The sequence below is a fragment of the Myotis myotis genome, unplaced genomic scaffold (genome assembly GCF_014108235.1).
Source record: "Myotis myotis isolate mMyoMyo1 unplaced genomic scaffold, mMyoMyo1.p scaffold_m19_p_3, whole genome shotgun sequence".
Taxonomy (NCBI): domain Eukaryota; kingdom Metazoa; phylum Chordata; class Mammalia; order Chiroptera; family Vespertilionidae; genus Myotis; species Myotis myotis.
This window is the reverse complement of record NW_023416335.1, coordinates 72569394-72593699: the sequence shown is the minus strand read 5'-3', so window position 1 is coordinate 72593699 and position 24306 is coordinate 72569394. Positions and strand designations below refer to the sequence as shown.

General features: G+C 43.0%; 1 protein-coding gene across 2 annotated transcripts in view; it reads right to left on the bottom strand.

The window, feature by feature from the left end:
- The window catches only part of DIAPH3 (diaphanous related formin 3), a 558347-nt gene that overhangs the window by 114828 nt on the left and 419213 nt on the right, over positions 1-24306 (bottom strand). For both annotated transcript variants that reach the window (XM_036299517.1, XM_036299518.1), the window contains 2 exons: positions 9973-10068; positions 9467-9526 (listed from right to left, as the gene is read on the bottom strand). In XM_036299517.1, the coding sequence (XP_036155410.1) occupies positions 9467-9526; positions 9973-10068 (156 nt within the window). The remainder of the gene's footprint in view (positions 1-9466; positions 9527-9972; positions 10069-24306) is intronic.

Sequence of the window (24306 nt, the reverse complement as noted above, 5' to 3'; positions counted from 1 at the left end):
CCAAAAATATCTATCGTATTTTAATTTTTCATATTTTTCTATTCTAAATTAGTTCATGCCACTTAATGCACTTTAAGTGCAGTTTACAGAACATTCAACATAAGAAAATCAATTTTAACCTCTGTCATTACCGCACCCATTCTGCCCACCACTGTGACTTTGTTGGAGAATTTATATTAATTTTCTATTGACAAACGCACCATGGAAGGATGGTAGAAAAGAAAAAGGAATGAGGAAAAACTAACATATATTGAATTTATTGAATATCTACTCAATTCTAGGTATTTTAGTAGCATACTCTTACATATTTTCATTTAATCTTACAAATAGTCTATGAAGCACATAGTGTAATTTCTTTTTCTATAGCTGAGGAAAAGGAAATTCAAAGGTGAAATAACTTGCTAAGGTCACCCTATTAGTAAGTCAAGAAGTCAAACCAAGTGAAAAAGCAAGAAGTGACTCCACACTGTTTTCAAGGTCAGACTGCTTGGCCAGATCACTCAAGGTTACTATCAACAGGATTCAACCATCTGGCTAGTCATAGGCTTTCACAAATTGCCAGCGAATAAGTACTACTGATGGTGTTTTTAACGTAACTATTATGTGCCAGTCAGGCACTCTGCAAAAATTTTTAATACTGACAACAACCTTAAAAAATAGTTTCTGTATCTGTGGCTACTCCAAACTGACCTTTAGTGAGGGCAAATAAAGTAAAAATATAAAAATAAATCTAATGGCACCTTGAAAATACTGAAGTTAGCACCAAGAGTTGTTTTATGGAAAAAGATCTGTCACCTGATATAGTTGGCACACACTGGGAAAAACACCAGCCACATCAGGGTCACCTACCCTTCCTTCCATGCGCCTTCCTCGCGTGTAACACACTCATTGCTCAAACAAGGTGTGCCAACAGAGGACCCACTGTTACCCTGATTAACTACTATACTATTTTAAAACATGAAATAGCCTCTAAAAATGGGCTGACTCTGCTTGGTGGGTGCTCTACAGCTCACTCTGTCTGCCTTCTGCCAAACTGAGCACTATGGCTACATTTGGACACGAATTTTGGTATCTGTGCTAGTGGGGAGCCAACTGCCCTTTGTCGCAGAATCTAGGAAGCAACTCAAGACTTTTACTTTATTTGCCCTCTACAAGCAAAGGGAGAAATTTAGAATGAGCCAAAAATTTTAAAAGATCATAATAATTAGTTCACTACAGGACAAGAGACATATTAATCGTAACAACTACTTCAGGGAAGTGGAGGATATTACTTTCCTTACATAATAGTTCTTTATCTCCTTTTCACTCAATTTGGTCCCAGTCTTCAGCACAGATTTGTGAATGCTCATTAAATAAAAGGCATTTGCTATTTCTTGCATAAATATCCTTTTAAAACAACTTGAAGTCCTCACTACTTGAGAATTTTCTAACCTGTTCATGCTTAAGAGTCTGTATGATAATGTGACTGAGCCAAAAGGTTGTCCTGACCTGAGTATAAATTAGCCAGGCCTTTCCCTTCTACCCACAGGGCATCGTTACCTAGGCAGGAGCCCCGCTGAGTACTTTATTCCTTTTGCTTGACTACACAGTAAATAGGAGAGACTGATGTTTGAATAAAATGTAAAATCAACCAAACTGCTTTACATTCCTGGCCCAGAAAAGTCTCCTTAAAAATATTTAAGTCTTTTGACAATTACAGGTAGCATTTGATTCTGCTCGAAAGCCCAAATGTAAGGGTGCCAAAAATAATTAGTGTTTTAATAACTCTCTTTCTTAGGTTACTTGGCAGGCACAAGTTTATCAGAAAGAGAACAAAAAAAAATATTCTCAAAAAAATAAGCCAATGACTTATAGTAAAAATTATCAAAAAATTTTACTATATTATTCTTATGCCCTGTCTACTTTAAAATAGGATACAGTTTAAAGAAATGGCAATGGTGGTTGTCAAAATTTACTACTTTGATAGATAAGGTTTTTCTAGCCAAGAACTGGATTCACATTGTGGTCACTGTTTTCAAAGAAGCCTTAAGGCAGACATGATTGAAAACCTTACAAATTTCATAATTCTGCCTTAAGACAAATTCTTGCTGTTTGGGGAAAAGGTAGGTCAAGAAATAAGGGAACCACAACTGAGTGGTTTAAGGAAGGGAGGGTTATGTGTGAAGTTTTGATACATCAACAACAAAGCCTTTTTTGTGTGCCTCTCAGAGTTATTTTGTGAAGAAATAAGCTAATTCAAAAATATCTAACTAGCTTCACATTTAATTCTGACTTCAAATCTTAGAGTGGCAGAGCAGCTGTGCCTGGAAGCAATACAATCTTATTTCTATAAAAATCTCTCAAAGCTCCATATATAAGCGAGAGAGTAAAAATAGATAATCAGATCCAAATTAAGGCTATTAAGAATTGATTTAATGTAAAGATAATATAGCAAGATTTTGTTTAGGTTATGGATATTCACTAAAAATGTGTAATACTTGTTTGCCTAAAATTTTGATTATGTTTTATCTTATTTTGTTGCAGTTAAACAGTTTTATCATTAGGGATTTTAATTGCATATGGTTTATAGATTTTTTTTCTGATTACTCTATATCCATCTCACTGAGAAAAATATTCCACTGTACTACTTATTATAAAGAAACCATCTAACAAGGGTGTAATCAGATTCAGGGAGAAGCAGCATGAGGTGAGACATCTTTGTCACAGATGTTTGCAGTCTATCTAGTGCACAGGCGAAGAGATGTCCTGAAGAGAGTAGAAGAGAGGGACACTAGTCACTCAGTGGTATACCACTGAGTTGTACAGAGAAAGAAAGAAACAAACAACAGAAGAAAAAGAATGAGGAAACTCAATTCCTTGAAAGTTTTCTTTCAACCATAATGTAGGCTCCATTATTATATAATCTCCCTCCATTTCTTCATCATTTTCTGCCTCTCACTCACTTCACCATTCACCTGGGTTCAATCCTAAGGTTTTAGCCCTTGGTTTACCATTCTCTAAGTCTGAATATTTTCCTTTAGATAACTCATTTGCTTATGCAGCCTTAGTAACTCTCTGTGAGGGTCTCAGCCCAGAGCTCTAGACCTGGCTCCTTCCTCAATCCATAAAACACTCTTTGGCTCTTTCCTAATCCCCTGCAGCCAACCCATGTCAGCATCAAGGTACCTATAGTCTTTTCAGGTCATTCCTCTCAGAAGGTTGTCACTTCAGTTCCATACAAACTGCTCAGACCTGCCATTTTCTTTTTTGTTTTTTAAGATGTTTTATTGATTTTTAGAGAGAAAGGAAGGGAGAGGAGGAGGAAGAGAAGGAGGAAGAGGGAAAGGAGGAGGAGGAGGAGGAGGAGGAGGAGGAGGAGGAGGAGGAGGAGGAGGAGGAGGAGGAGGAGGAGGAGGAGGAGGAGGAGGAGAAGGAGGAAACAGAGAGAAATGCATTAATACTTAGATTATCTTGACTTAAAAGGAAATTTTATTATTTCCTACAGACTATAGAAAAATCTTTAAGTCTGGAATGCACTGTATTGAGTAAAGAAATGAGATAATGTCCTGTACTCATTAACAGATGCTTTCTTTTATTTACTGTTGTTAAACGTTACTTAAACAACAAGGGGGAAAACTTAACTCATAAGTAACCCTCCATTTCTCAGGAGTGAATAATCCAATCAAGATTAAACCACACCTTCCACATTTGATCTAACAACCTTTTGAAGCCTAGACCGGTGATGATCAAGGACCTCCTTCAGATACCATTTTAGGGAGATGAGAGGGATTAATTGTGTTCACAGCCTAAGCTTCAGTAATTGCATATTAATCCCAAGTATTTGGGTAATACTGTGAGATCTGATTTTGCTCAATATACATTAATTGTCCACTTCAAGCCTAAACCTAAAAATGTCATTTTCAGTACATTTTTACTAAACATCCATGTATCAGGCATTGACCCAGCTAAGTACTGGGGTCGCAGCAGTAGACCAGACAGACACCCTCCTTCATTGCCTTGCATGCTCCCTAAAGGCGCTCATGGGCAATGTGACAGACATTGAATAAGAACATTTTTAGGGAAATGAGTATTATAAAATGGGAAAGATTAGGGTGCTAATATGAGTATTGTTATTCTGTTATCTAATAATCTGTGAGAATAAGAGCACATGGTTTTACGGGACCAGAATGGCCCTGCAAAGGAAAGGACCTCTTGAGAAAGTACGGACGTGTGGCTGCTTTCTTGGCTCACCCTTGTCCTTGGGTTTTTTGGCATTATTTCTACTCATTTCTCAATACTCAGCTTGGATTTCAGATCCTTCTAGAAGCCAGGTCCAGATTGGTCTTTCAGACTTCTTGATACTCGCCCACACTCTGTGTGTTACCCCTAACTCAGCATTAAGCAAATATACAGCAAATATACAGGTATGAGAATTATTACTTATCTATCTTCCCACTGGATGGTGAATTCTTAGACGGTATCTCTATATCTTAAATGCCTAGCAAGTGTTTAATAAAAGGAAAAATACCAAACACTTAATTTCTGCCCAGACATTAACAGGTAAAACACAAGATAAAACAGGTAAAGGCTTTAACCATAGTATTTTTGCTAGAGGTTTGGGTCACAGCACAAGGGCTGGGTTACTCATGTGTATATTCTGTGCTTTTGAAATTAGCGGAAGTTAGAATGCTTGAGGCCATCTTTTGTGTGTGTGTGTGTGTATAATGTAAATCATCTATGATCTTTCTAACAGAGTATGCATTTATTTTAATTAATATAGATGCTTGGATATAGAGTTTATTGAAGGAATAAAAAGTGTTTACAATTCCAGGAGGTGGTGCTCTTTTCCTCTTCCAGCCTCAGATGAGGAAAAGAGTACTACCTAGCGGTCCAATCTGGGAATAAGAGACTAGACATACCAGAGGCCGGAAACCTCAGAGAGGTTTATCAATAGTTCAACCTTCTATCGTGAGAAAAAAAATGTACAGCTATGCATCGGCTCAAGGATGGGAACAACAGGTATGGATTCAAAAGCTGCATTCAGAGCACGCCATGGCAGAGAGATTAAGAACCAGACAGGCCCAGGGTTGAAATTTGACTGCAGGACCTTAAGCAAACTATCAGACCTGTTTAATCCTTGGTTATTTTCAACTATAAAATGGAGACTAAAGTAGTGATTATTTGATAGGAGTACTGAAAAGCTTAAATGGGATGTGCATGAAACATTCAGCATAGTGCTTGGCATGTAATAACCCTGCAGAAAATTTTATAATCTTTTCATAACAGTTTACAACATACTATCAACTACTATATATTTGTAGAAAGTATAAGTATCAGACACTAGTTTTGTTTAAGTATATGAAAACAAATTAAAAAGTAAAAGGAGTTATGTGTTACATTTCAATCACATTGTTCAGCTTTCAATGAAAATAAGTAATTTTTAGAAATAGATTACAAATAGGCTTGAAATTTCATCTTTTTGTAAAAATAATCATGATTCTTGTTGCAATATTCCTTACCATATTCTTCATTTTTCAACATCCAGTCTAATAAATGTATCTTTATACATACTGTTCTTAAAGATTAATTTGGTAATTTGGATTTGTTCTCACTTGCTTAAAATGTGAAGCAAAAACACAGCAGAAATATAAATAAAAAATTAAGTTTCAAAAACATGTCAACCCACTACATTTATATTACAACAGAGAATTTGATATTTGTGTTATATCTCCTTTAGCTGGCTCTATAACCTACTAACTTAATTATCACAATAGCCTTAGGACTTCAGATAGTACATATCAGGTTTAGTAAAGACGAAAATGCAATGCTCATTTGCTTTTACAAAATGGATTGAAACATCACAATTTATATGTAATTTACAGGAGCCTGGACACTTTCCTAGCATGACAGTCACAGAAGGACTGTGTCCCTGAGGCCAGTGCACAAATTTATCTTAAATAACTTCCCCCTACATTACACCTAAAATACTTATTTAAAATTAAGCATGGCAGGGGTTCAAATATGCCATTATAATCTTATCATGACCATTGTGTTGCCTATTGTGCTTTAATGACTTACAATGTGGGCTGCATTGTTTATTTTACTACTAATAAAAAATAACCAAAGTATCCTATCTAATAAAACAGAAACATGGTAATTGGCGTAGGACCACTACCCTTCCCATTGGCTAATCAGCGAGATATGCAAATTAACTGACAGCCAAGATGGCAGTAACTGCCAACAAAGATGGCGGTTAATTTGCATACTCGCAATGATGAGAGGCGAAAGGGGAAGGACTGAAGAATGGTGATGGGCAACCCAGGCGGTAGGCAAGAGTTGGGGGGTGGGCAACGGCTGCCTTTCCCCACCCCCTAGTGGGTGATGCCATGGGAAAGCTGGGGTTGCCGGCTGGCCGGCCCTGATCGCCATGGCACTTAGAGGGCAGGAGGGCCGGAGCGCAGGCCAGGCAGCAGCCGCGGACCCCCACCATGGCGATGGGAGGGCAGGAGGGCTGGGCGCAGGCCAGGCGGCAACTGCGGACCCCCACCATGGCGATGGGAGGGCAGGAGGGCCGGAGCGCAGGCCAGGCAGCAACCCTGGACCCCCACCATGGCGATGGGAGGGCAGGAGGGCTGGGCGCAGGCCAGGCGGCAACCGCGGACCCCCACCATGGCGATGGGAGGGCAGGAGGGCCGGAGCGCAGGCCAGGCAGCAACCCTGGACCCCCGCCATGGCGATGGGAGGGCAGGAGGGCCGGAGCGCAGGCCAGGCAGCAACCCTGGACCCCCACCATGGCGATGGGAGGGCAGGAGGGCCGGAGCGCAGGCCAGGCAGCAACCCTGGACCCCCACCATGGCGATGGGAGGGCAGGAGGGCCGGAGCGCAGGCCAGGCCGCAACACCGGACCCCCGCCATGGCAACTGAAGGGCGGGAGGGCCTGTGTCCCTCGATCGCCATGGCGATCGGAGGGCGGGAGGGCCGTGTTACAGGCCAGGCAGCAACCCCGGACCCCCGCCATGGCGATCGGAGGGCGTGAGGGCCGGAGCGCAGGCCAGGCGGCAACCCCGGACCCCCACCATGGCGATCGGAGGGCGGGAGGGCGGGGTGCAGGCCAGGCAGCAGCCGCGGACCCCCACCATGGCGATCGGAGGGCGGGAGGGCCGTGTTACAGGCCAGGCAGCAACCCCGGACCCCCACCATGGCGATCGGAGGGCGGGAGGGCCGAGTTGCAGGCCAGGAAGCAACCACGGACCCCCACCATGGCAATGGAAGGGCAGGAGGGCGGGGTGCAGGCCAGGTATCAACCCCGAACCCCCACCATGGCAACTGAAGGGCGGGAGGGCCTGCACCCCTCGATCTCCATGGCGATCCGAGGGCAGGAGGGCGGGGTGCAGGCCAGGCCGCAATCCGGACTCCCGGAACCTCTCTTAAAGGTTCTCTTAAGGCAGTTGGCGAGGGACCTGGAGAGCCCCAGGGGGCCCTGGTGCCAACAAAACTGAGACCTGGGGCAGCTCTCCCCAGAAGGTCCAGAGAACAGCCACTGCAGCCTGCCCCCACCCCAGCGCAAGGCATGGCACGCTGGGCCCGAGGACCCACCCCCTCCTAGAGGCCCCTGGCTTGCTCATGCAGCCCTGGTCACATCACCGGAGCAGCTATAAGGCACAGAAAGCACCATGGACAGCCGCTTGCTCCCACTTGCATTTGCTAAGACAAGGCCGGAGGGTGTGAGGGCCAGCTCACATCTCCTTCTCCCTCCTTTTGCTCCTCCTCTGGCTGCTTAGCTCACCCAGCTTCTTATCCAGGCTCCTCTGCAGCTGGACCCACTTGGCGGGGTCCAGGGACCGGTCCTTGGCCCCACTGCCAGCGTACAGCACTCCCTCCCAGCTGATTCTCTGCGGGGCGTGGGCGTGGGCCCTCTCCCCACAGCCATGGATCTTGGGCAGGCAGTGGCTGAGGCAGTAGCGGTGGCTGCAGTGTGGGCAGAGCAGTCCCGGATTACGAGAGGGATGCCCGACTACTGGTTTAGGTCCAATCCCTGTAAACTGGCAGGACATTTTTCGAGGGGTCCCAAATTGGAGAGGGTGCAGGCCAGGCTGAGGAACACACCCTCCCCCGTGCACGAATTTCGTGCACCAGGCCACTAGTCTATATATAATCAAAAGAGAAATGCGGTGGAAATCAGAACTGTATCATGGCCATAGTTGTGTCAATAACTAGCTGTATAGTTTTGAGAAGTTTTTAGCCTGAGTTTCCATGTATTCATCTATGAAACACATTATCTATGAGGTCCAGGGAAACACTGTCCTCTACACTGTTTGCCATTATTTCGAATGTCACAATAACTCCAAACCGTAAACCCCAATTAGGAATTAATGATCCACAACAAATTTATCTGATTTCTTACAATTCTTTTTTACTATTAGAGCAAGAGAAGGCAAAACAACAAAAACTTACTGTTGAAAAATGTCAAAAGATCTATGTAAAATTTTGCTGCAGGGTTTCACCTTTCTTCTTCTTTATTAAGCAACTATTATATGTACTTTACCTTGAGCAGTTGGGATCTATACAGCTATTAAGAGATCATTATAACCATGTCTTTTACTACTTACCTCATAATTATATCAGACTCTCTTAAAAATTTGACACGTTTCTCTACTCATGCATTACACATTAGTGCTAAAACGTAACTACTTAACTCATCTGCACCCCAAAGCACCCTTGAATGCAATATGTCAAGTATTTTTCCATTTATAAATCTGGTGAAGTTGGTGACCCTCTCACCCTGAGGAAATGGCAATCACAATGGGTGAATTACGTTTTGACTAAGGAAGGTCAGCAGAACCCCATAATACATAACAGTGAGAAAAAGGAAAATAAAGTAAATAAAATCCAATCAACACAAACTGGCACCTTGAGACTGGTGTGCAGTAGTTGGGTAGAGATTTCTGAAAGAATTCAATCTCATAAATACGAGACTAAGTTAACTCACTTTCTTTTCAGTGATTCTAGCACATCCATCCATAATAATATCACATGAAGCTCATCTGCATTAATGATTTTTGTCAAAATGCTGGTCATAGTATTTCAAACTCTACTGGCAAATGTCATAGAGTAAAATAGGTAACAATTCAACATTTCAAATTGCATCTCCATGTAAAGTAAACCCACTACTCAAAATAGTATTATGAAAGCACAATGCTTTTGAAAGAATACACTGGACAACACTGATCAGAAATGTGTGAGGTAATTTCAAATAATAAAAAAATTCACTCAAGACCTGAAAGAAGAACTCTAGACACTAGCTCAGGCAATACTGTCAGACGGCAGAATCTGAGTATACAATCTATAACGAATGTGTAGATCCACTCGTTTTTACTATTATAGTTATATTGAAACTTGAGAACTTCACAGAAGTCTACTGAAATCACAGATCAATGGGATAAAAGCGGATAAGAAGAATGTGCAATTTATGAATACTGTTTATTACCATGGTTACAAACTTTCAGAACAGGCCTCTGAGACATGGGACTGAGACTCTGCCGAATATCTGTTAAAACAAAAATATAAAAGAAGTTTAATATAGAGGTCTGTTCATCTCAAGAAGTGTAACAGTATATTTTCCAAGTTTAAGTATATCTAGAAGCAAAGCAATAATGTTATGACTTTTACTTCGCATTTAATTATACTACTGTGAACTCCACTGGGATGAAGTACATATGGTTCTTCAGCTGAGACTTGTCACACTAATCAGGATTTCCTAGGTTCAGTGCATTGATTTGTAATGTGCTACTGACACCGGCCAACTGGAATGCTTTTCTCTCTGACATTTGTCATCGCAAGGGAAGGATTAAGAAAACTTATGAAACTTCTGAGGAGTGGTTGCCCACAGCACTACATTCTTGACACATGACTTTAAAAGAATTAAAAAATATAAAAGGGTTGTTCCTTGTGGTAGTTCCCTAGAAAGTAACATGAAACAAGAATAACGTTCACCTTTTGGCTTCGGTGTCCTTTTTCTTCGATCGCGGAAGGCAGCCCCCGACTGCAAGGCCTCCAGCAGACTATCCATCACTCCTGTCTCATCACCCTCTGTGAGAAGAGACGCAGGGGTTACCATAGCAATGTCAAGCATACACAGAAACCATGATGGTGATGGTAGGGGAAATAAGATCAGATGTTAGGACTAAGCCAGCAATTTCAAAATATGATAGGACTTTACCTCTCTCATAAATCAAATAGCTTTTAATGAAATCTGTCTCATTAGTGCCTGTGCTACTGTCCACCACAGAGGACTGAGTCCCATTGATGCACTTCGGAGCACTGCTTTTATAGGCCAGTGGCACGATAACTTCAAAGAGAATGTGGTTCTCATCATATCTGTGTCTTGGGTCATGATAAATAACATTTCCCTTGTAGAAATGGGTTATTTTCAAAGCATCAGCTTTAGTTCTAAAATCGACCAGGTGTGGGAGTGCTTTTGTTGGTGTTATTTATATTCTTTGTCTAAACCTATTGCACAAAATTGTATTTCCACGATAACTTTTGAGAACATGATTCCAACAACTGATTGTTAATATCAGAGGATAATCATCCTCTAACTTTATGTGACATACAACAATCACTATATATTTTTACATAATGTATGGAAAGTCTGTCTTCTATAATAAAAAACAAATGGAGGATTTCAAAATCTAAAGGACTGAACCACATTATGATTAGTTTAAATTGATATTCTGTATATGATTAATGATGGAATCGTAGGGCCATTTCTCTCTATTAATATCAAATTTTCTTGAAACCATAGCTACTTCTAGTTGTCCATGTTAAATATTATTTAAAGAAAGCAGAAAAAAAGCTTCAACAATACTACTTGCCCAACTGAAATACCAACTCTTTTGGTGCCTTAGAGTTTACTAGCAAGCATTTTCTGTGGATTTGTATGGCTGGTACATAGTTATGTAAAGCAGGGATCCTCAAACTACAGCCCCCGGGCCACATGCAAATACAAATATTGTATTTGTTCCCGTTTTGTTTTTTTTTTACTTCAAAATAAGATATGTGCAGTGTGCATAGGAATTTGTTCATAGTTTTTTTTTAAACTATAGTCCGGCCCTCCAACGGTCTGAGGGACAGTGAACTGGCCCCCTGTTTAAAAAGTTTGAGGACCCCTGGTCTAACGTAATAGAAAACTATTTTCCTCTGGAATTTTTATTTCTTTTCTTTTTTTTCTTTTTTTGAGATGCTATCTCTTGATAGAGGATAGGTGAGATGACAAATGAATACAGAATAAAAATAAAACACAATTTACAAACAGATATATAAATGTGCATCAACCGCTTTTCCATCTGGTTCTAATTTATATTCTTAAAAAAGTACTAAACCTTGTAGGTGTAATAAAAAAATGGGTGATAAATAGAGCATTTGGAGATTAGTAATTTACATGTGATTTTAATTCTCAAGTGGCTTTATGGCTATTTTAATTAAAACACATTAAATAGTTCAGACACTTCAATTAGTAACTACCTACCTATTTTGTAATATTTATACTCAAACTCAAGTATATTTTTCCTAGAAAGAACTATAGGTAATGCCAACTATTTAAGGTTTTGAATATATTTCATTAGTAAAAGGAAACATCTTAAAAATCTAAAAAGCAAACGTGATAAATGGCGTGCATTTTAAGGGGAAAAAAGAACTACAAAGAAAATGTGAATTTTCCTTAGGAAGTTTGCTATTGGTAGTGGCATTGATATAGTCATTCTGAAATTCTTATGTGTATATGGTAAGATGGAACAGATGGGTAAAAATGTTGGTGGCAACAGGGGTGCTCACTGAGGGAAAGGGAACTCAAACATACAATGGTAGAAGGAGAGGAAGAGCTATGAAGTGATGGATTAGACTTAAATGTACCATATATGCTCAAGGTTTTAAAAAATAGGTTTCCTCACTTTGTGGCCCCAAAGAGCCCAAAAGTAATGACAATGCACAAGCAACGTGCACACCTACCCCTTGGAACTTGGTGTCTAAGTCTCATTACTCGCTAACAGGAACCACAATACTTGGGAAAATGACTGACTTTAGGGCTGAGAAGAAGATATTGTGAAATGAGTCAGGAACATACTGTTCTGCCAGAAAACAAGTGCTTAAAGGACAGATGGGCATGTGTCAAAGGGCAGAGGAGCCAGACAGAACTAGATAAATAAAGGACACTGTGAGCCCTGGATAAGTAATAATGGACTATTACACACTGGAAAGAAGAACAGAAGCATGCATCTATATTGATACTAAAATAATAAAAAATAAACGTGGAGCAAGAGAAAACTCTCCTTTAAAGAAGACTGGGAACTAGTAGATGTCAAAGATATAAAGATGGCTGAGCTCCATTAATACAAGGGAGACAGATATGAGCAAAATAGGAAAACCACCACATTACAGGTCACAGTAAAAACAGATTCTGCCAGAAATCATCAATGGTTACAAAAACCAATCTTGCCCAGCAGGTGTGGCTCAGCAGTTGAGCATCAATCCTGGAACCAAGAGGTCACCAGCTCAATTCCAGGTCACTCAATCCCCAGTAGGGGGCATGGAGGAGGCAGCCGATGGATGATGTTTCTCTCATTCTGTCTCTCTAGCCTTCTCCCTCTCTCTCTCTCTAAAAATCAATAAAGAAAAAATTTAAAACAACAACAACAAAACCCCAATCTCTATAAGGCTGAGGGGGAATAGGACATGGAGAAATCTGGCAGATATCACCTTACCCAAATAAGCAAATCTGACATCACAACAATGGTATATGCTGACAACTGCCTTCTGAAGTGATGCACGGAGGCAGACACAACATAACATATGTAATAGTTTGCACAATTGTACTTAACCTGAATCTAAATGGGAAGAAACAATCAGACAAATCCTGAGTGAGAAACATTCTGTGAAATACCTGACCTAGGCTCTTTTATTTTTTAACATTTTCATTTACTTATTTTTTCAATTACAGCATACTTTCAGCATTATTTCGTATTGGTTTCAAACATACAGCATAGTGGTTAGAACACTTTACAAAATGTTCCCCTCGATATTTCCGATACCCTCCTGGCAAGATACATAGTTATAACAACACTAGAAGCCCGGTGCACAAAATTATGCACTGGGGATGGGGGGGGGGGAGTACAGGACCCCTCGGGGGATATCGAACTGAGAACTTAGTCCCGCTACCTGCCACTGCCACTGCGCTCACCAGCCGTGAGCCTGGCTTCTGGCTGAGTGGTGCTACTCCTATGGGAGTGCACTGACCACCAGGGGGCAGCTCCTGCATTGAGCGTCTGCTCCCTGGTGGTCAGTGCACATCATAATGACTGGTTATTCTGGTTGTTCTGCTGTAATGGTTGCTTAGGCTTTTATTATACAGACTAGAGGCCCGGTGCACAAAAATTTGTGCACTGGCAGGGGAGGGGGGGTGGGGGGTGTCCCTCAGCCACACTTGTGCCCTCTCACAGTCTGGGACCCCTCAGGAGATAACCACCTGCTGGCTTAGGCCCACTTCCCGGGTGGCAGATGGCAGGCCCAATCCCTCGGTGCCTGCCCCGCCTCCCCGGGTCGCGCACAAGGCAGGGCCGATCCGGGTGTTGGGGCGCCGCCCCGGGTCGGGTTGCACACGGGACGCCCTGGGTGGGTCGCACACGGGACGCCCGGGTGGGCCAGCCAATCGCTGCTGTCCCGCCCGGCCACCCTGGGTCAGGTCGCACATGGATCGCCCAGGTGGGCCAGCGGATCGCTGCTGCCCCGCCTGGCCGCCCCGGGTTGGGTCGCAAACGGACGCCCGCCGCCCTGGGTCGCAGATAGCAGGTCCAGATGGCGGCGGGGCAGGCAGGATGGCACTGTCCCCCCCTGCCTGCAGTATGCAAATTAGCCGCCATCTTTGTTGGCGGTTAATTTGCATATCGTGATGATTAGCCAATGGGAGGCATAGCGAAGGTATGGTCAATTACCATGTTTATCTATTATTAGATAGGATTAGTGGCCCAGTGCACAAAATTTGTGCACATTAAAGGGGAATTAATTAGAGGAAATATTTTAATATTGCTATTTGCCCTTTCTCTATAATAGAAGTCTCAGAGCTGAAAGAAAATTAGTAAAATGTATATGAAAATCTCTCTCCTGTCAGAGTCTGGGGCGTGCCATGCGACCCAGAGTCAAGTCCCCACCCACCGCGTGTGCCTCGAAATCACGCGAGACTCAGACCCAGCCGGTTGCCCCCCGCGTCAAGCCCTGCAGGGCAGGGGGCACAGCTTCAGGTCCTCTGGCCCAGCGCCGGGTGGGGGGCACAGCCTCAGGTCCCCCAGCCCAGCCTCATGTCCCCCGTCCCCAGCGCAGGGGGCGCGACCTCAGGTCCCCCAGCCCAGCCTCAGTTCTCCTGGCCCCAGTGCCAGGGCACGAGGGCGTGATGGCCATTTGCGTATTAGTTCTTTATTATATGGGATTATTGACTATATTCCCTATGTTGTACTTTACATCCCATGACCATTCTGTAACTACCAATTTGTATTTCTTAATTCCTTCACCTTTTACCCAATTCCCCAACCCTCCCCCACTCTGGCAACCACCAGTCCAGTGTCTGTGTCTGAATCTCTTACAATTTTTTTTGTTCATTTATTTTGTTCTTTATATTCCACATAACTGAAATCACATTGGTTCTTAAAAATCATGAATATCATGAATGGCCAAGAGAAAAATGAAAAGAAAGAGGTTAGGGCACTGTTCTAGATTAAAGATTAAAGAGACATGACAAGTAAATGTATCACACAATCTTTGATGAGCTCTTGAAAAGTGAAAAGGTTATAATGACATTAAGATAACTGGAGAAATTTTACAGTGCACTCGATATTAAAGAATTAAACTGTACCAATGTTGAGATACCGGAGTGTGATAATTACATCATGGACAGGCAGGGGCATCCCACTGCTCTTAGGAGGTAGATGCTGACACTTTCAGGCTCACCAACAGCTTAAAACACAGTTCCATGCTCCCTAGTTTATGCCTTTGAATATGCTGTCCTCTCTACACAAAGCATCCTTCTCACTTTCTTCACCAAGCTCTCTCATTCTTCTCCTTCAAGACGGATAACTGAGAGTCCTTTCCAGACCTATGCACGCTGAACTGGGTGGCCCTCTGTGTCCTGATGGCATAAGGTACACAGAACAATAGGTCCTTTACAATTTTGTTTACTTAACAGTGTCTACCCCCAGATGTTGAGTTCCCAAGCAGGGATTGTGCTGTTCACTTACATTTAATGCCTACCACAAGGCTAGTATCACAGAAAGTGTTCAGTAAGACATGTTGGCTATACTAACAAATGTGGCACAATATTCAGCCACGGGGAATAATTGCACAGGAGATTGAAGGTCATAGATGAAGATGGGGCAGGGACATAGTAGGGGCCCATTCCCACCGCCTTGTAAGCAACACACAGCTTTGTTTCTTCCTTTTCCCTGTCGCAGACATCCATTCAGTTGACAAACTTTGTTAATGCACATTCCCAAGTATCTCATGAATTGATCCGTTGCTCCTTTTTCTGAGTAAACTTTGTGTGTTGGTGGTCGAGAACTGAGTTATGTTTTACCTGAAATATCACATGAGTTGCCTAGAGTCACACTGCTTCCAGTTTCTCCCTCATTTTAATGCATCTTATACAGTACTGATAAGACCTAAAGGAGAGTTATAATCTTCAATCACCCAGTCACACATTTTTAATATCTCACTTCCCACAATATAAAGTCCCATCTCTTTCACTTGCTCCCGACACTGATTCTAATTGCTCTTCTAATCTTATCTCTTACTTCCAACCTATTATTCAGCTAAAGACAACTGCCTGTGACTCTCCACATCCTCTGGCCTGTCCATCACTCTCCACCTGAACCTCTACCTCTGCTCTTGCCTCCAAAGCTGATGGCTTTTCTTGGTCTTCACGACCACATGCATAATCACAAGTATACAATACCTAAGAACACCTGCTAATTCTAGTCTGAGCTGTCAACTAACTATCTGCATGACACCAGCCTAGTGTCATAACCATTCCTGATATGTGTAACAGAGACCATACCTGTCTAGCATTAATAGAGGATCACATGAGGTAACCGAAATAGAAACACATGGTAAATTGCTAGGTGATATAAAAATGTAGAGAAATAAATTCATAAATGAATGTCATAGTGCTTTAGGAAGTTTATGAATAAGCAGTGCTTATTATGTTTCAAGCACTGCTTTAGACACATTATATATTAAATAAATCTTCTATAGTGTACTTGATTATGTCCTTATTAAGGACATAATATATAACAAAATTTGTAAGGGAAATTCTTGAAAGTACAAATAGAGCCTTAACATAATCCAGTGTGTAAGGTGAATATGTATAATGATAGGATTTTTCCAAATGTTAAAAATGCATTTGGAATATTCATTCTGCACATGTTTACTGAACACCTACTATATACAGGACTACTAGGCACTAAGCATATCTAGACACCAAGAGTTAACAAATGTGTTCTGCTTAAAAGGAGCAAGAAGTACAAAACACATGGGAGGGATCTACAGGATCCATGGGGATGTGAGGCCTCCTGGTGACTGATGACCTGACACACAGGCAGGAGGGAGCACTGCAGGGACTCGGGAGCGAACAGCATACCTGGCAGAAAGAAGGGCCGGTACAAAGGCAACTATGTGAGTAAAACAAAAGTGAGGTATAGTAGAGCATTTAAATGATTCATATTTGCATTATTCTAATACAAACCAGAGAAATGAAAATTAGCCATTTTTATTATAGACTAGAATTCAATTTCTCTAACTGCAAGTCAATTTATGTTAAAAATATTTATAGCCTCTCTCCTGCTGTGAAACTGTTTTAAATAAATAGACTAACTGCAATAGTCAAAGCTTTGCTGTGTCTGAATAACACAGCACCTGCTTTAATCCGTAAACAGTATTTTTAGAAGTCGCAGTGAAATGGAGAAGGTGAGAGCTGAGGATATTTCTCAAGCTGAATCAATGGGATGAGGGGACAGACAGGAAGTGAAGGAGTCAGTCAGACACAGTTGAGGTCCTTGGGGCCTATGACTGGAGAAAGAAAATATGAAAAAGTTAAAAATAATATTGAGTTTGATGGGGGATAAATGTTGGGGAAGATAATGAGTTTCCTTTTGGACATGTGAGTGCAAGGTGCTAACATGTACCTCCAGATAACTTCTGGAGGTAAACTGAAAATTCTGCTCTCAAATTCAGACAAAAAATTGGGGAGTATTTTTGGAAGTCCTTTTCTTTTTCTTTAAATTATCTTTATTGTTGAAAGTATTATAGATATCATCCTTATCCCCTCCCACCATTGACTCCCTCCTTGTCACTCCAGCCCTCTCCCCAGGCCTTCACTGCACTATTATCTGTGTCCATGGGTTAGGCATATAAATTCTTTGGTTAATCTCTCCCCTCCTCGCACCTTCCCTCTAAGAACTGTCAATCTGTTGCATGCTTCCATGTCTCAGGATCTATTTTGTTCATCAGTTTATTTTGTTCCATCAGATTCCACATATAAGTGAGATCATATGATATTTGTCTTTCTCTGACTGGCTTATTTCTCTTAGCAGAATTTTTACTGACACAATGCCTATGACAAACGAAACAAAAAAATTAACAAATGGGACTACATCAAAGTAAAAAGTGTCTGCAGAGAAAAAGAAACCAGCATCAAAATGAAAAGGGAGCCCGCTGGGAGAACATATTTCCCAATGATACATCTGATAAGGGGTTAACTGACAAAATATATACAGTATTTATACAAATAATCCAATTAAAAATGCACAGAGGACCTAAATAGACACTTCTCCAAAGAGGACATACAAATGGCCAAGAGAGATATGAAAAATGTTCAATGTCACTAATCACCAGAGAAATGCAGATTAAAACAATGAGGTACCACCTCACACCTGCCAGAATGGCTACCATCAATAAATCAACAAACAGCCAGTGCTGGCGAGGATGTGCAGAAAAAGGAACGCTCTTGCACTGTTGGTGGGAATGTAGACTAGTGCAACCACTATGGAAAACAGTGTGGAGTTTCCTCAAAAAATTGAAAATGGAACTGCCATTTGACCCAGTGATCCCACTGCTTGGAATATATCCCAAGAATCCTGAAACACCAATCAAAAGAATATATGCACCCCTATGGTCATAGCAGAATTATTTACAACTAGAGGCCCGGTGCACAAAAATTTGTGCACTGGGGGGGGAGGGGATTCCCTCAGCCCGGCCTGTGCCCTCTCGTAGTCTGGGACCCCTTGGGGATGACCACCTGCTGGCTTAGGCCTGCTCCCCAGGGGATTGGGCCTAGGATGGCAATCAGACATCCCTCTGCCAGCTTGGCAGCCCTCTGGGGATGTCCACTTGCCAGCAGGGAGCAGACCTAAGATGCAGTCAGACATCCTTAGCGCTGCTGAGGAGGCAGGAAAGGCTCCCACCAACACTGCTCTGCTGGCAGCCATCAGCCTGGCTTGTGGCTGAGCAGAGCTTCTCCCATGTGAGAGCGCCCTGACCACCAGAGGGAAGCTCCTGCATTGAGCGTCTGTCCCCTGGTGGTCAGTGTGTGTCATAGTGACCAGTCATTCCCAGTCCTTCTGCTGTTAGAGTCAGTTTGCATATTACCCTGTTACTATATAGGATAGAGGCCTGGTGCACGGGTGGGGGACGGCTGGTTTGCCCTGAAGGGTGTCCCAGATCAGGGTGGGGAATCCCGCTTGGGTGCCTGGCCAGCCTGGATGAGGGGCTGATGGCTGTTTGCAGCTGGTCACACCCCCTTCAGGGTGAGGGTCCCCACTGGGTTGCCTGGCCAGCCTGGATGAGGAGCTGATGGTTGTTCGCAGCTGGTCACACCCCCTTCAGGGTGGGGGTCACCACTGGGGTGCCTGGCCAGTCTGGGTGAGGGGCTGAGGGCCGTTTTCAGGCTGGCTTGCGACTAAAGCTCCCAGCCTCTCCTATTTTTCTTTTTTTAAAATTTATTCTGGGATTTATTTACCTTCTATAATTGAAACTCTGTTGCCGTCACTGGCACTCCTAGCTCTGAGGCTGCAGCCGGCTGAAAGCAGGTATCTGGGGTTTGTTTAGCTTCTATAATTGAAACTTTGTTGCTTTTGGAGCTGTTGCTTCCGGAGCTCAGAGCTGGGCGCAGCAGGCAAGGAACCTTGGCTTCCTCCATCACTGGAGCAAACAAACCTCCTGCCCGCTTCAGCTGCGTGGCTGCCGGCCGCCATCTTGGTTGGCAGTTAATTTGCATATCTCACAGATTAGCCCATGGGAAGCATAGCGGAGGTATGGTTAATTACCCTTTTTGTCTTTTATTAGATGGGATAGCTAAGATCTGGAAACAGCCCAAGTGCTCATCAGGTGTGGTATATTTATACAATGGAATACTATGTAGCTGTAAAAAAGGATCTCTTACCCTTTGAGACAACATGGAGGAACCAGGATAGTATTATGTCAAGGAATCACTTTGATATTATAAAAAGTACTCATTCAGAATGATGGACCAGACCATGCGAAAGGCCTTGGAAATAGTGGCAAGACTTTCCCTTTGATTCATAGGTGCAAGAAAAACTCTGGAAGGACAATTGACTGCATCCAGAGAGATAGCATCTTGAGAACCACCTAAATATATTAAACAGGAGATAAGGCAGAGATATGGTACAGAATATTCTTTTTTTTTTAATATATTTTATTGATTTTTTACAGAGAGGAAGGGAGAGAGATAGTTAGAAACATCAATGAGAGAGAATCATCGATCAGCTGCCTCCTGCACATCTCCTACTGGGGATATGCCCGCAACCCAGGTACATGCCCTTGACCGGAATCGAACCTGGGACCTCTCAGTCCGCAGGCCGACGCTCTATCCACTGAGCCAAACCGGTTTCGGCAGAATATTCTTTTTTTTAAATTACATTTTCCCCAAGCCAAGGTACAACACTGAAACTGCAGATAACTATGGATACAGAGAAGATCCTAAAAGGTTCTATATGCACTCATTCTTAGATAGCTACAGGAAGGTGTAACTTTTGCAAAACAAGAAAGAAAAAGATAAACAAGGAAATCAGAAAAAGGGAGGGATGAAACAGCACAGTGGCGAAATCTCGGCATGGAACTTGTGTCCTAGGCCCAGAGTGGCCAAGGAAGTGAAAACAAATGTGCTATGTTGGACCATTTGCGAAAATAATGCTGCTTATTCCACAGATCTGTCAGAGCGTTTGGAGAAAAGAGTGACAGATATACAGAAATACGAAGCAAATTAATAAAAGCTAGAAATAACATTCTTGTCCAATAGGAAACAATCATGGAATACTAACTGGAGGGCTGAGGAATATTTACACACCTGCAATACTATAAATACTGGCTATTCTTTTGAGCATAAAATGTGATACAATTATAGTATGAAGTCATCAGGTGTAAAGGAGAAGGGGTATATGAGGAGAGAACAAGTTGGGAGAGGGCATAAGGGAGCTAAGTCTTCAACCACTTCTCAGGAACTTGGTAATGTCTAAAATGGACAAATAATAATCTAAGCATATCATCTGGAAATAGGGAAGAGGTAAATACTAGGGGAAAAACCTTAAGAATTAAAAGTGTTTGCCTCTTGGAAGTGGAAGTTGAGAGAAGTGAAGGACAAATTTTACTATGCTATGAGCCTATTACATTTCATTTAGAAATTTGCAAACATGTTAATACAAAGTAACTTAAAAATATTCCTGAGAGGAAAGACAATGGAGGAAGTAGAAGAGGATGGGAGGAAAAAGAAGAGGAGAAGGCGGAGGAGGAGAAGGCAGAAGAAGAGGAGGCAGAAGAGAAAGAGGAGGAGGAGGAGGAGTGGGGGGAGAGGGGAAGGAAGATGAAGATGGAGGAGGGGCTTAAGGAGAGGGAAGGAGTGGAGGAAATGGAATAGGAAATAAAGGAAGAGGTTGATTCTTGACCTAAACTGCTTGCCTCTGATAAGAGGAAGAAAGGTAACAAATGGAATAATAAAGGGTGTCCCAAAATTCACGCAAGAAGTAATTTTGATAGAAAACACAGGTTTATAATTAAAAATTGTAAATTTTTTATTGATTCATAAAGTATACAGTGTAGGGTTATGTATGGAATAGGACATCAAGTAAATGGCCTCCATGGCTTTGCTGGCACATACGCAAAGCCGTGGTCTTCATTGGTCTTCATTGTCCCTGCTCCTGGGCCATAATTGGTACTTGGTATTCAAATTGCAGGGATTGAAATCAAAGGGCAATAGACATTAGAATCTGATTCATAAACCAAGTAAAATTAGGCTTTTATTTATTTATTTATTTATTTATTTATTTATTTATGTATGTATGTATGTATGTATGTATGTTAATGCTCACACAAAATTCAAATCTTGCGTGAATTTTGGGACACCCTTTACAATGGCATGGGATGGGTATTATAGTGGCGATCTCCAGGTCAGAAAGGACACCTGGTATGGGGTAAAGGGAGAAGGGACTGCAGTCACAGGCCTCCTGGATGACTTAAAGAAGAGCTTTATGTTTGTCAGAGCTCCTTGAAGAGGGAAAGTCCTGCTGAGCTCACAGAACAGTTGCATAAGGCAGGGCTTCTGGAGGGATGTGAAACACTAGGGAGAACTCAGATGTCTGTAGGAAAGGAGAGCAGGGTACCAGTCAGGGGAATGCTGAGAGGTGATGCTGAGGATGCAGGCTATGGAGTTTGGCTTTTGGCTTTAAGGGAGTCATTAACTCATTCTAAGCTAGAAAGAAATATGGTCAAATTTCTACTTTAGAAAGGTCATATGAGAAAAGCCAGAGGGAAAGAAAAATAAGGAGACATCAGGTTTAGTGATTTAAATCTAGACAAACTGTGATCACAGGTCTCATGTGAGGAATGGAAGTGGTGAAAATGAAGAAGAAAAAGGAGGAAGAACAGAAAACTCGGTCTGTATGGATGTATTAAACAATGAAGTTGAGGCTAATTTCCAGGTATCTGGCTTGGCCACCTGGACATATAATTATACTAGAGATCTGGTGCACAAAATTAGTACACTCCGGGCAGGGGGTGGGGGGGAGGGCTGTCCTTCAGGCTGGCCTGCGTCCTCTCACAGTCTGGGAGTCCTCGGGGGATGTCCCATGGGTAGTGGGCCTAAGCCGGCAGTGAGAGATCCTTAGCGTTGCAGTGGAGGCAGGAGAGGCTCCCGCCACCACCTCTGTGTTTGCCAGTTATGAGTCCGGCCTTCTGGCTGAGTGGCGCTCCCCCTGTGGGAGCACACTGACCACCAGTGGGCAGCTCCTGAGTTAAGAGTCTGCCCCCTGGTGGTCAGTGTGCATCATAGTGACTGGTTGTTCTGCTCTTCAGTCGATTTGCATGTTAGCCTTTTATTACATAGGATTATTCACCAAGTGCTGAATCGTTTTTGTTTGGCGGTAGAATGGGGCTGAGCCTGTCTAGAAAGAACTTTGGTTTTGGATATGTTAAATTGAAATGTTCACAAGGTATCCAGCTGCAGGTAATTAAAGGTGTCTAGAAGGCTGATGGATTCCTAGAATTAACATTTGGGGGAGAGGAACTAGTTATACTGACAGGCTTAACTTGGGGGCATATTGCTCATACTTGATGCTACATAAAAGAGTGTAAGCATATGAAACAGCAGAAAACACAAGTTTTGAATTCAAACAACCTGCATTTAAATACTGGCTTTTCAATTTATAATTATTGTGACTTTGGGCAAATTGCATAACCTTACTACACCTCATTTTTTCCTTAGCTTTAATGTGTGAATAATAATTAGACCTACTTCACAACTTTATTGGGAGGATTAAAGGGGATAAAATCATGTGCAATGCTTAAGGGTGCCTGGCACATAGTAAGAACTGGGTATAAGTTCATCTTTGCAGTGGTAGTTATGATATTATGGTAGAGTATGAGCTCTCTTAGGAAGAGTGTGTATAGTGATAAGAAAAGAGAGCTAAAGTTAAGCCATAAGGCAACTAATATGTAAAATGGATTTTAGGAAGAAATGACTGTATTCAACCTGTGACCTTTTCCACTGTGTAAATTTTGCATGTGGTTTCGCAGCTCATTTTACTCCCATTGTCTCCTGTCATACCACCTTCTTTAAGACTCAGCACTTCAAAAATTTTTTTATTCAAGTATATTTTATTAGTTTCAGATATACAACATAATTCTATCTATTAAAAGAGTAATATGGAAATTAATTGTTACTTCTCACTCTGTCAGTCTGTCACAAAAATGGCTGTGGCCACAGAACTGGAGTGAGCAGGAGGCTTGCGTTGCCCCCTGGAGATGGAGGAAGCCAAGCTTCCCGCCCGCCCTGGCCAGCCCTGAGCTCTGCTCAAGGCTACAAAGTTTCAATTATAGAAGATAAATAAATCCCAGATACCTGCTTCCAGCCGGCGTGGCCTCCGCTCAAGGAGGGGCAGGGAGCCTCAGTTGCCAGGGGCAACCCAACCTGGGCTCCGCTTAAGGCTACAAAGTTTCAATTATAGAAGTTAAATAAATCCCAGATACCTGCTTCCAGCCCACGGGCATGGCCAACCTGAAAACGGCCATCAGCCCCTCACCCAGGCAGGCCAGGCACCCCAGCAGGACCGCCCGACCCTGAAGGGGCTGTGGCCAACCTGAAAATGGCCATCAGCCCCTCATCAAGGCTGGCCAGGCACCCCAGTGGGGACCCCCACCCTGAAGAGGGTGGGGCCAGCCTGAAAACAGCCCTCAGCCCCTCACCCAGGATGGCCAGGCACCCCAGCAGGACCCCCACCCTGATCTGGGACACACTTCAGGGCAAACCAGCCAGCCTGCACCCGTGCACCAGGCCTCTATCCTATATAATAAAAGGGTAATATGCAAATTGACCCTAACTGCAGAACCACTGGGAATGAATGGTCACTATGACACACACTGACCACCGGGGGCAGACACTCAATGCAGGAGCTGCCCCCTGGTGGTCAGTGTGCTCCCACAGGGGGAGCTCTGCTCAGCCACAAGCCAGGCTGCCAGCACAACGGTGGTGGTGGGAGACTCTCCCGCCTCCTCAGCAGCGCTAAGGATGTCTGAATGCAGCTTAGGCCTGCTCCCCGCTGGCAAGTGGACATCCCCTGTGGGCTCCCGGGCTGCCAGAGGGATGTCTGGCTACCAGCTTAGGCCCGATCCCCCAGGGAGCTGGCCTAAGCCAGCAGGTGGACATCCCCCGAGGGGTTCCATACTGCTAGAGGGCACAGGTCGGGCTGAGGGCCCCGCCTGAGTGCACCAATTATTGTGCAC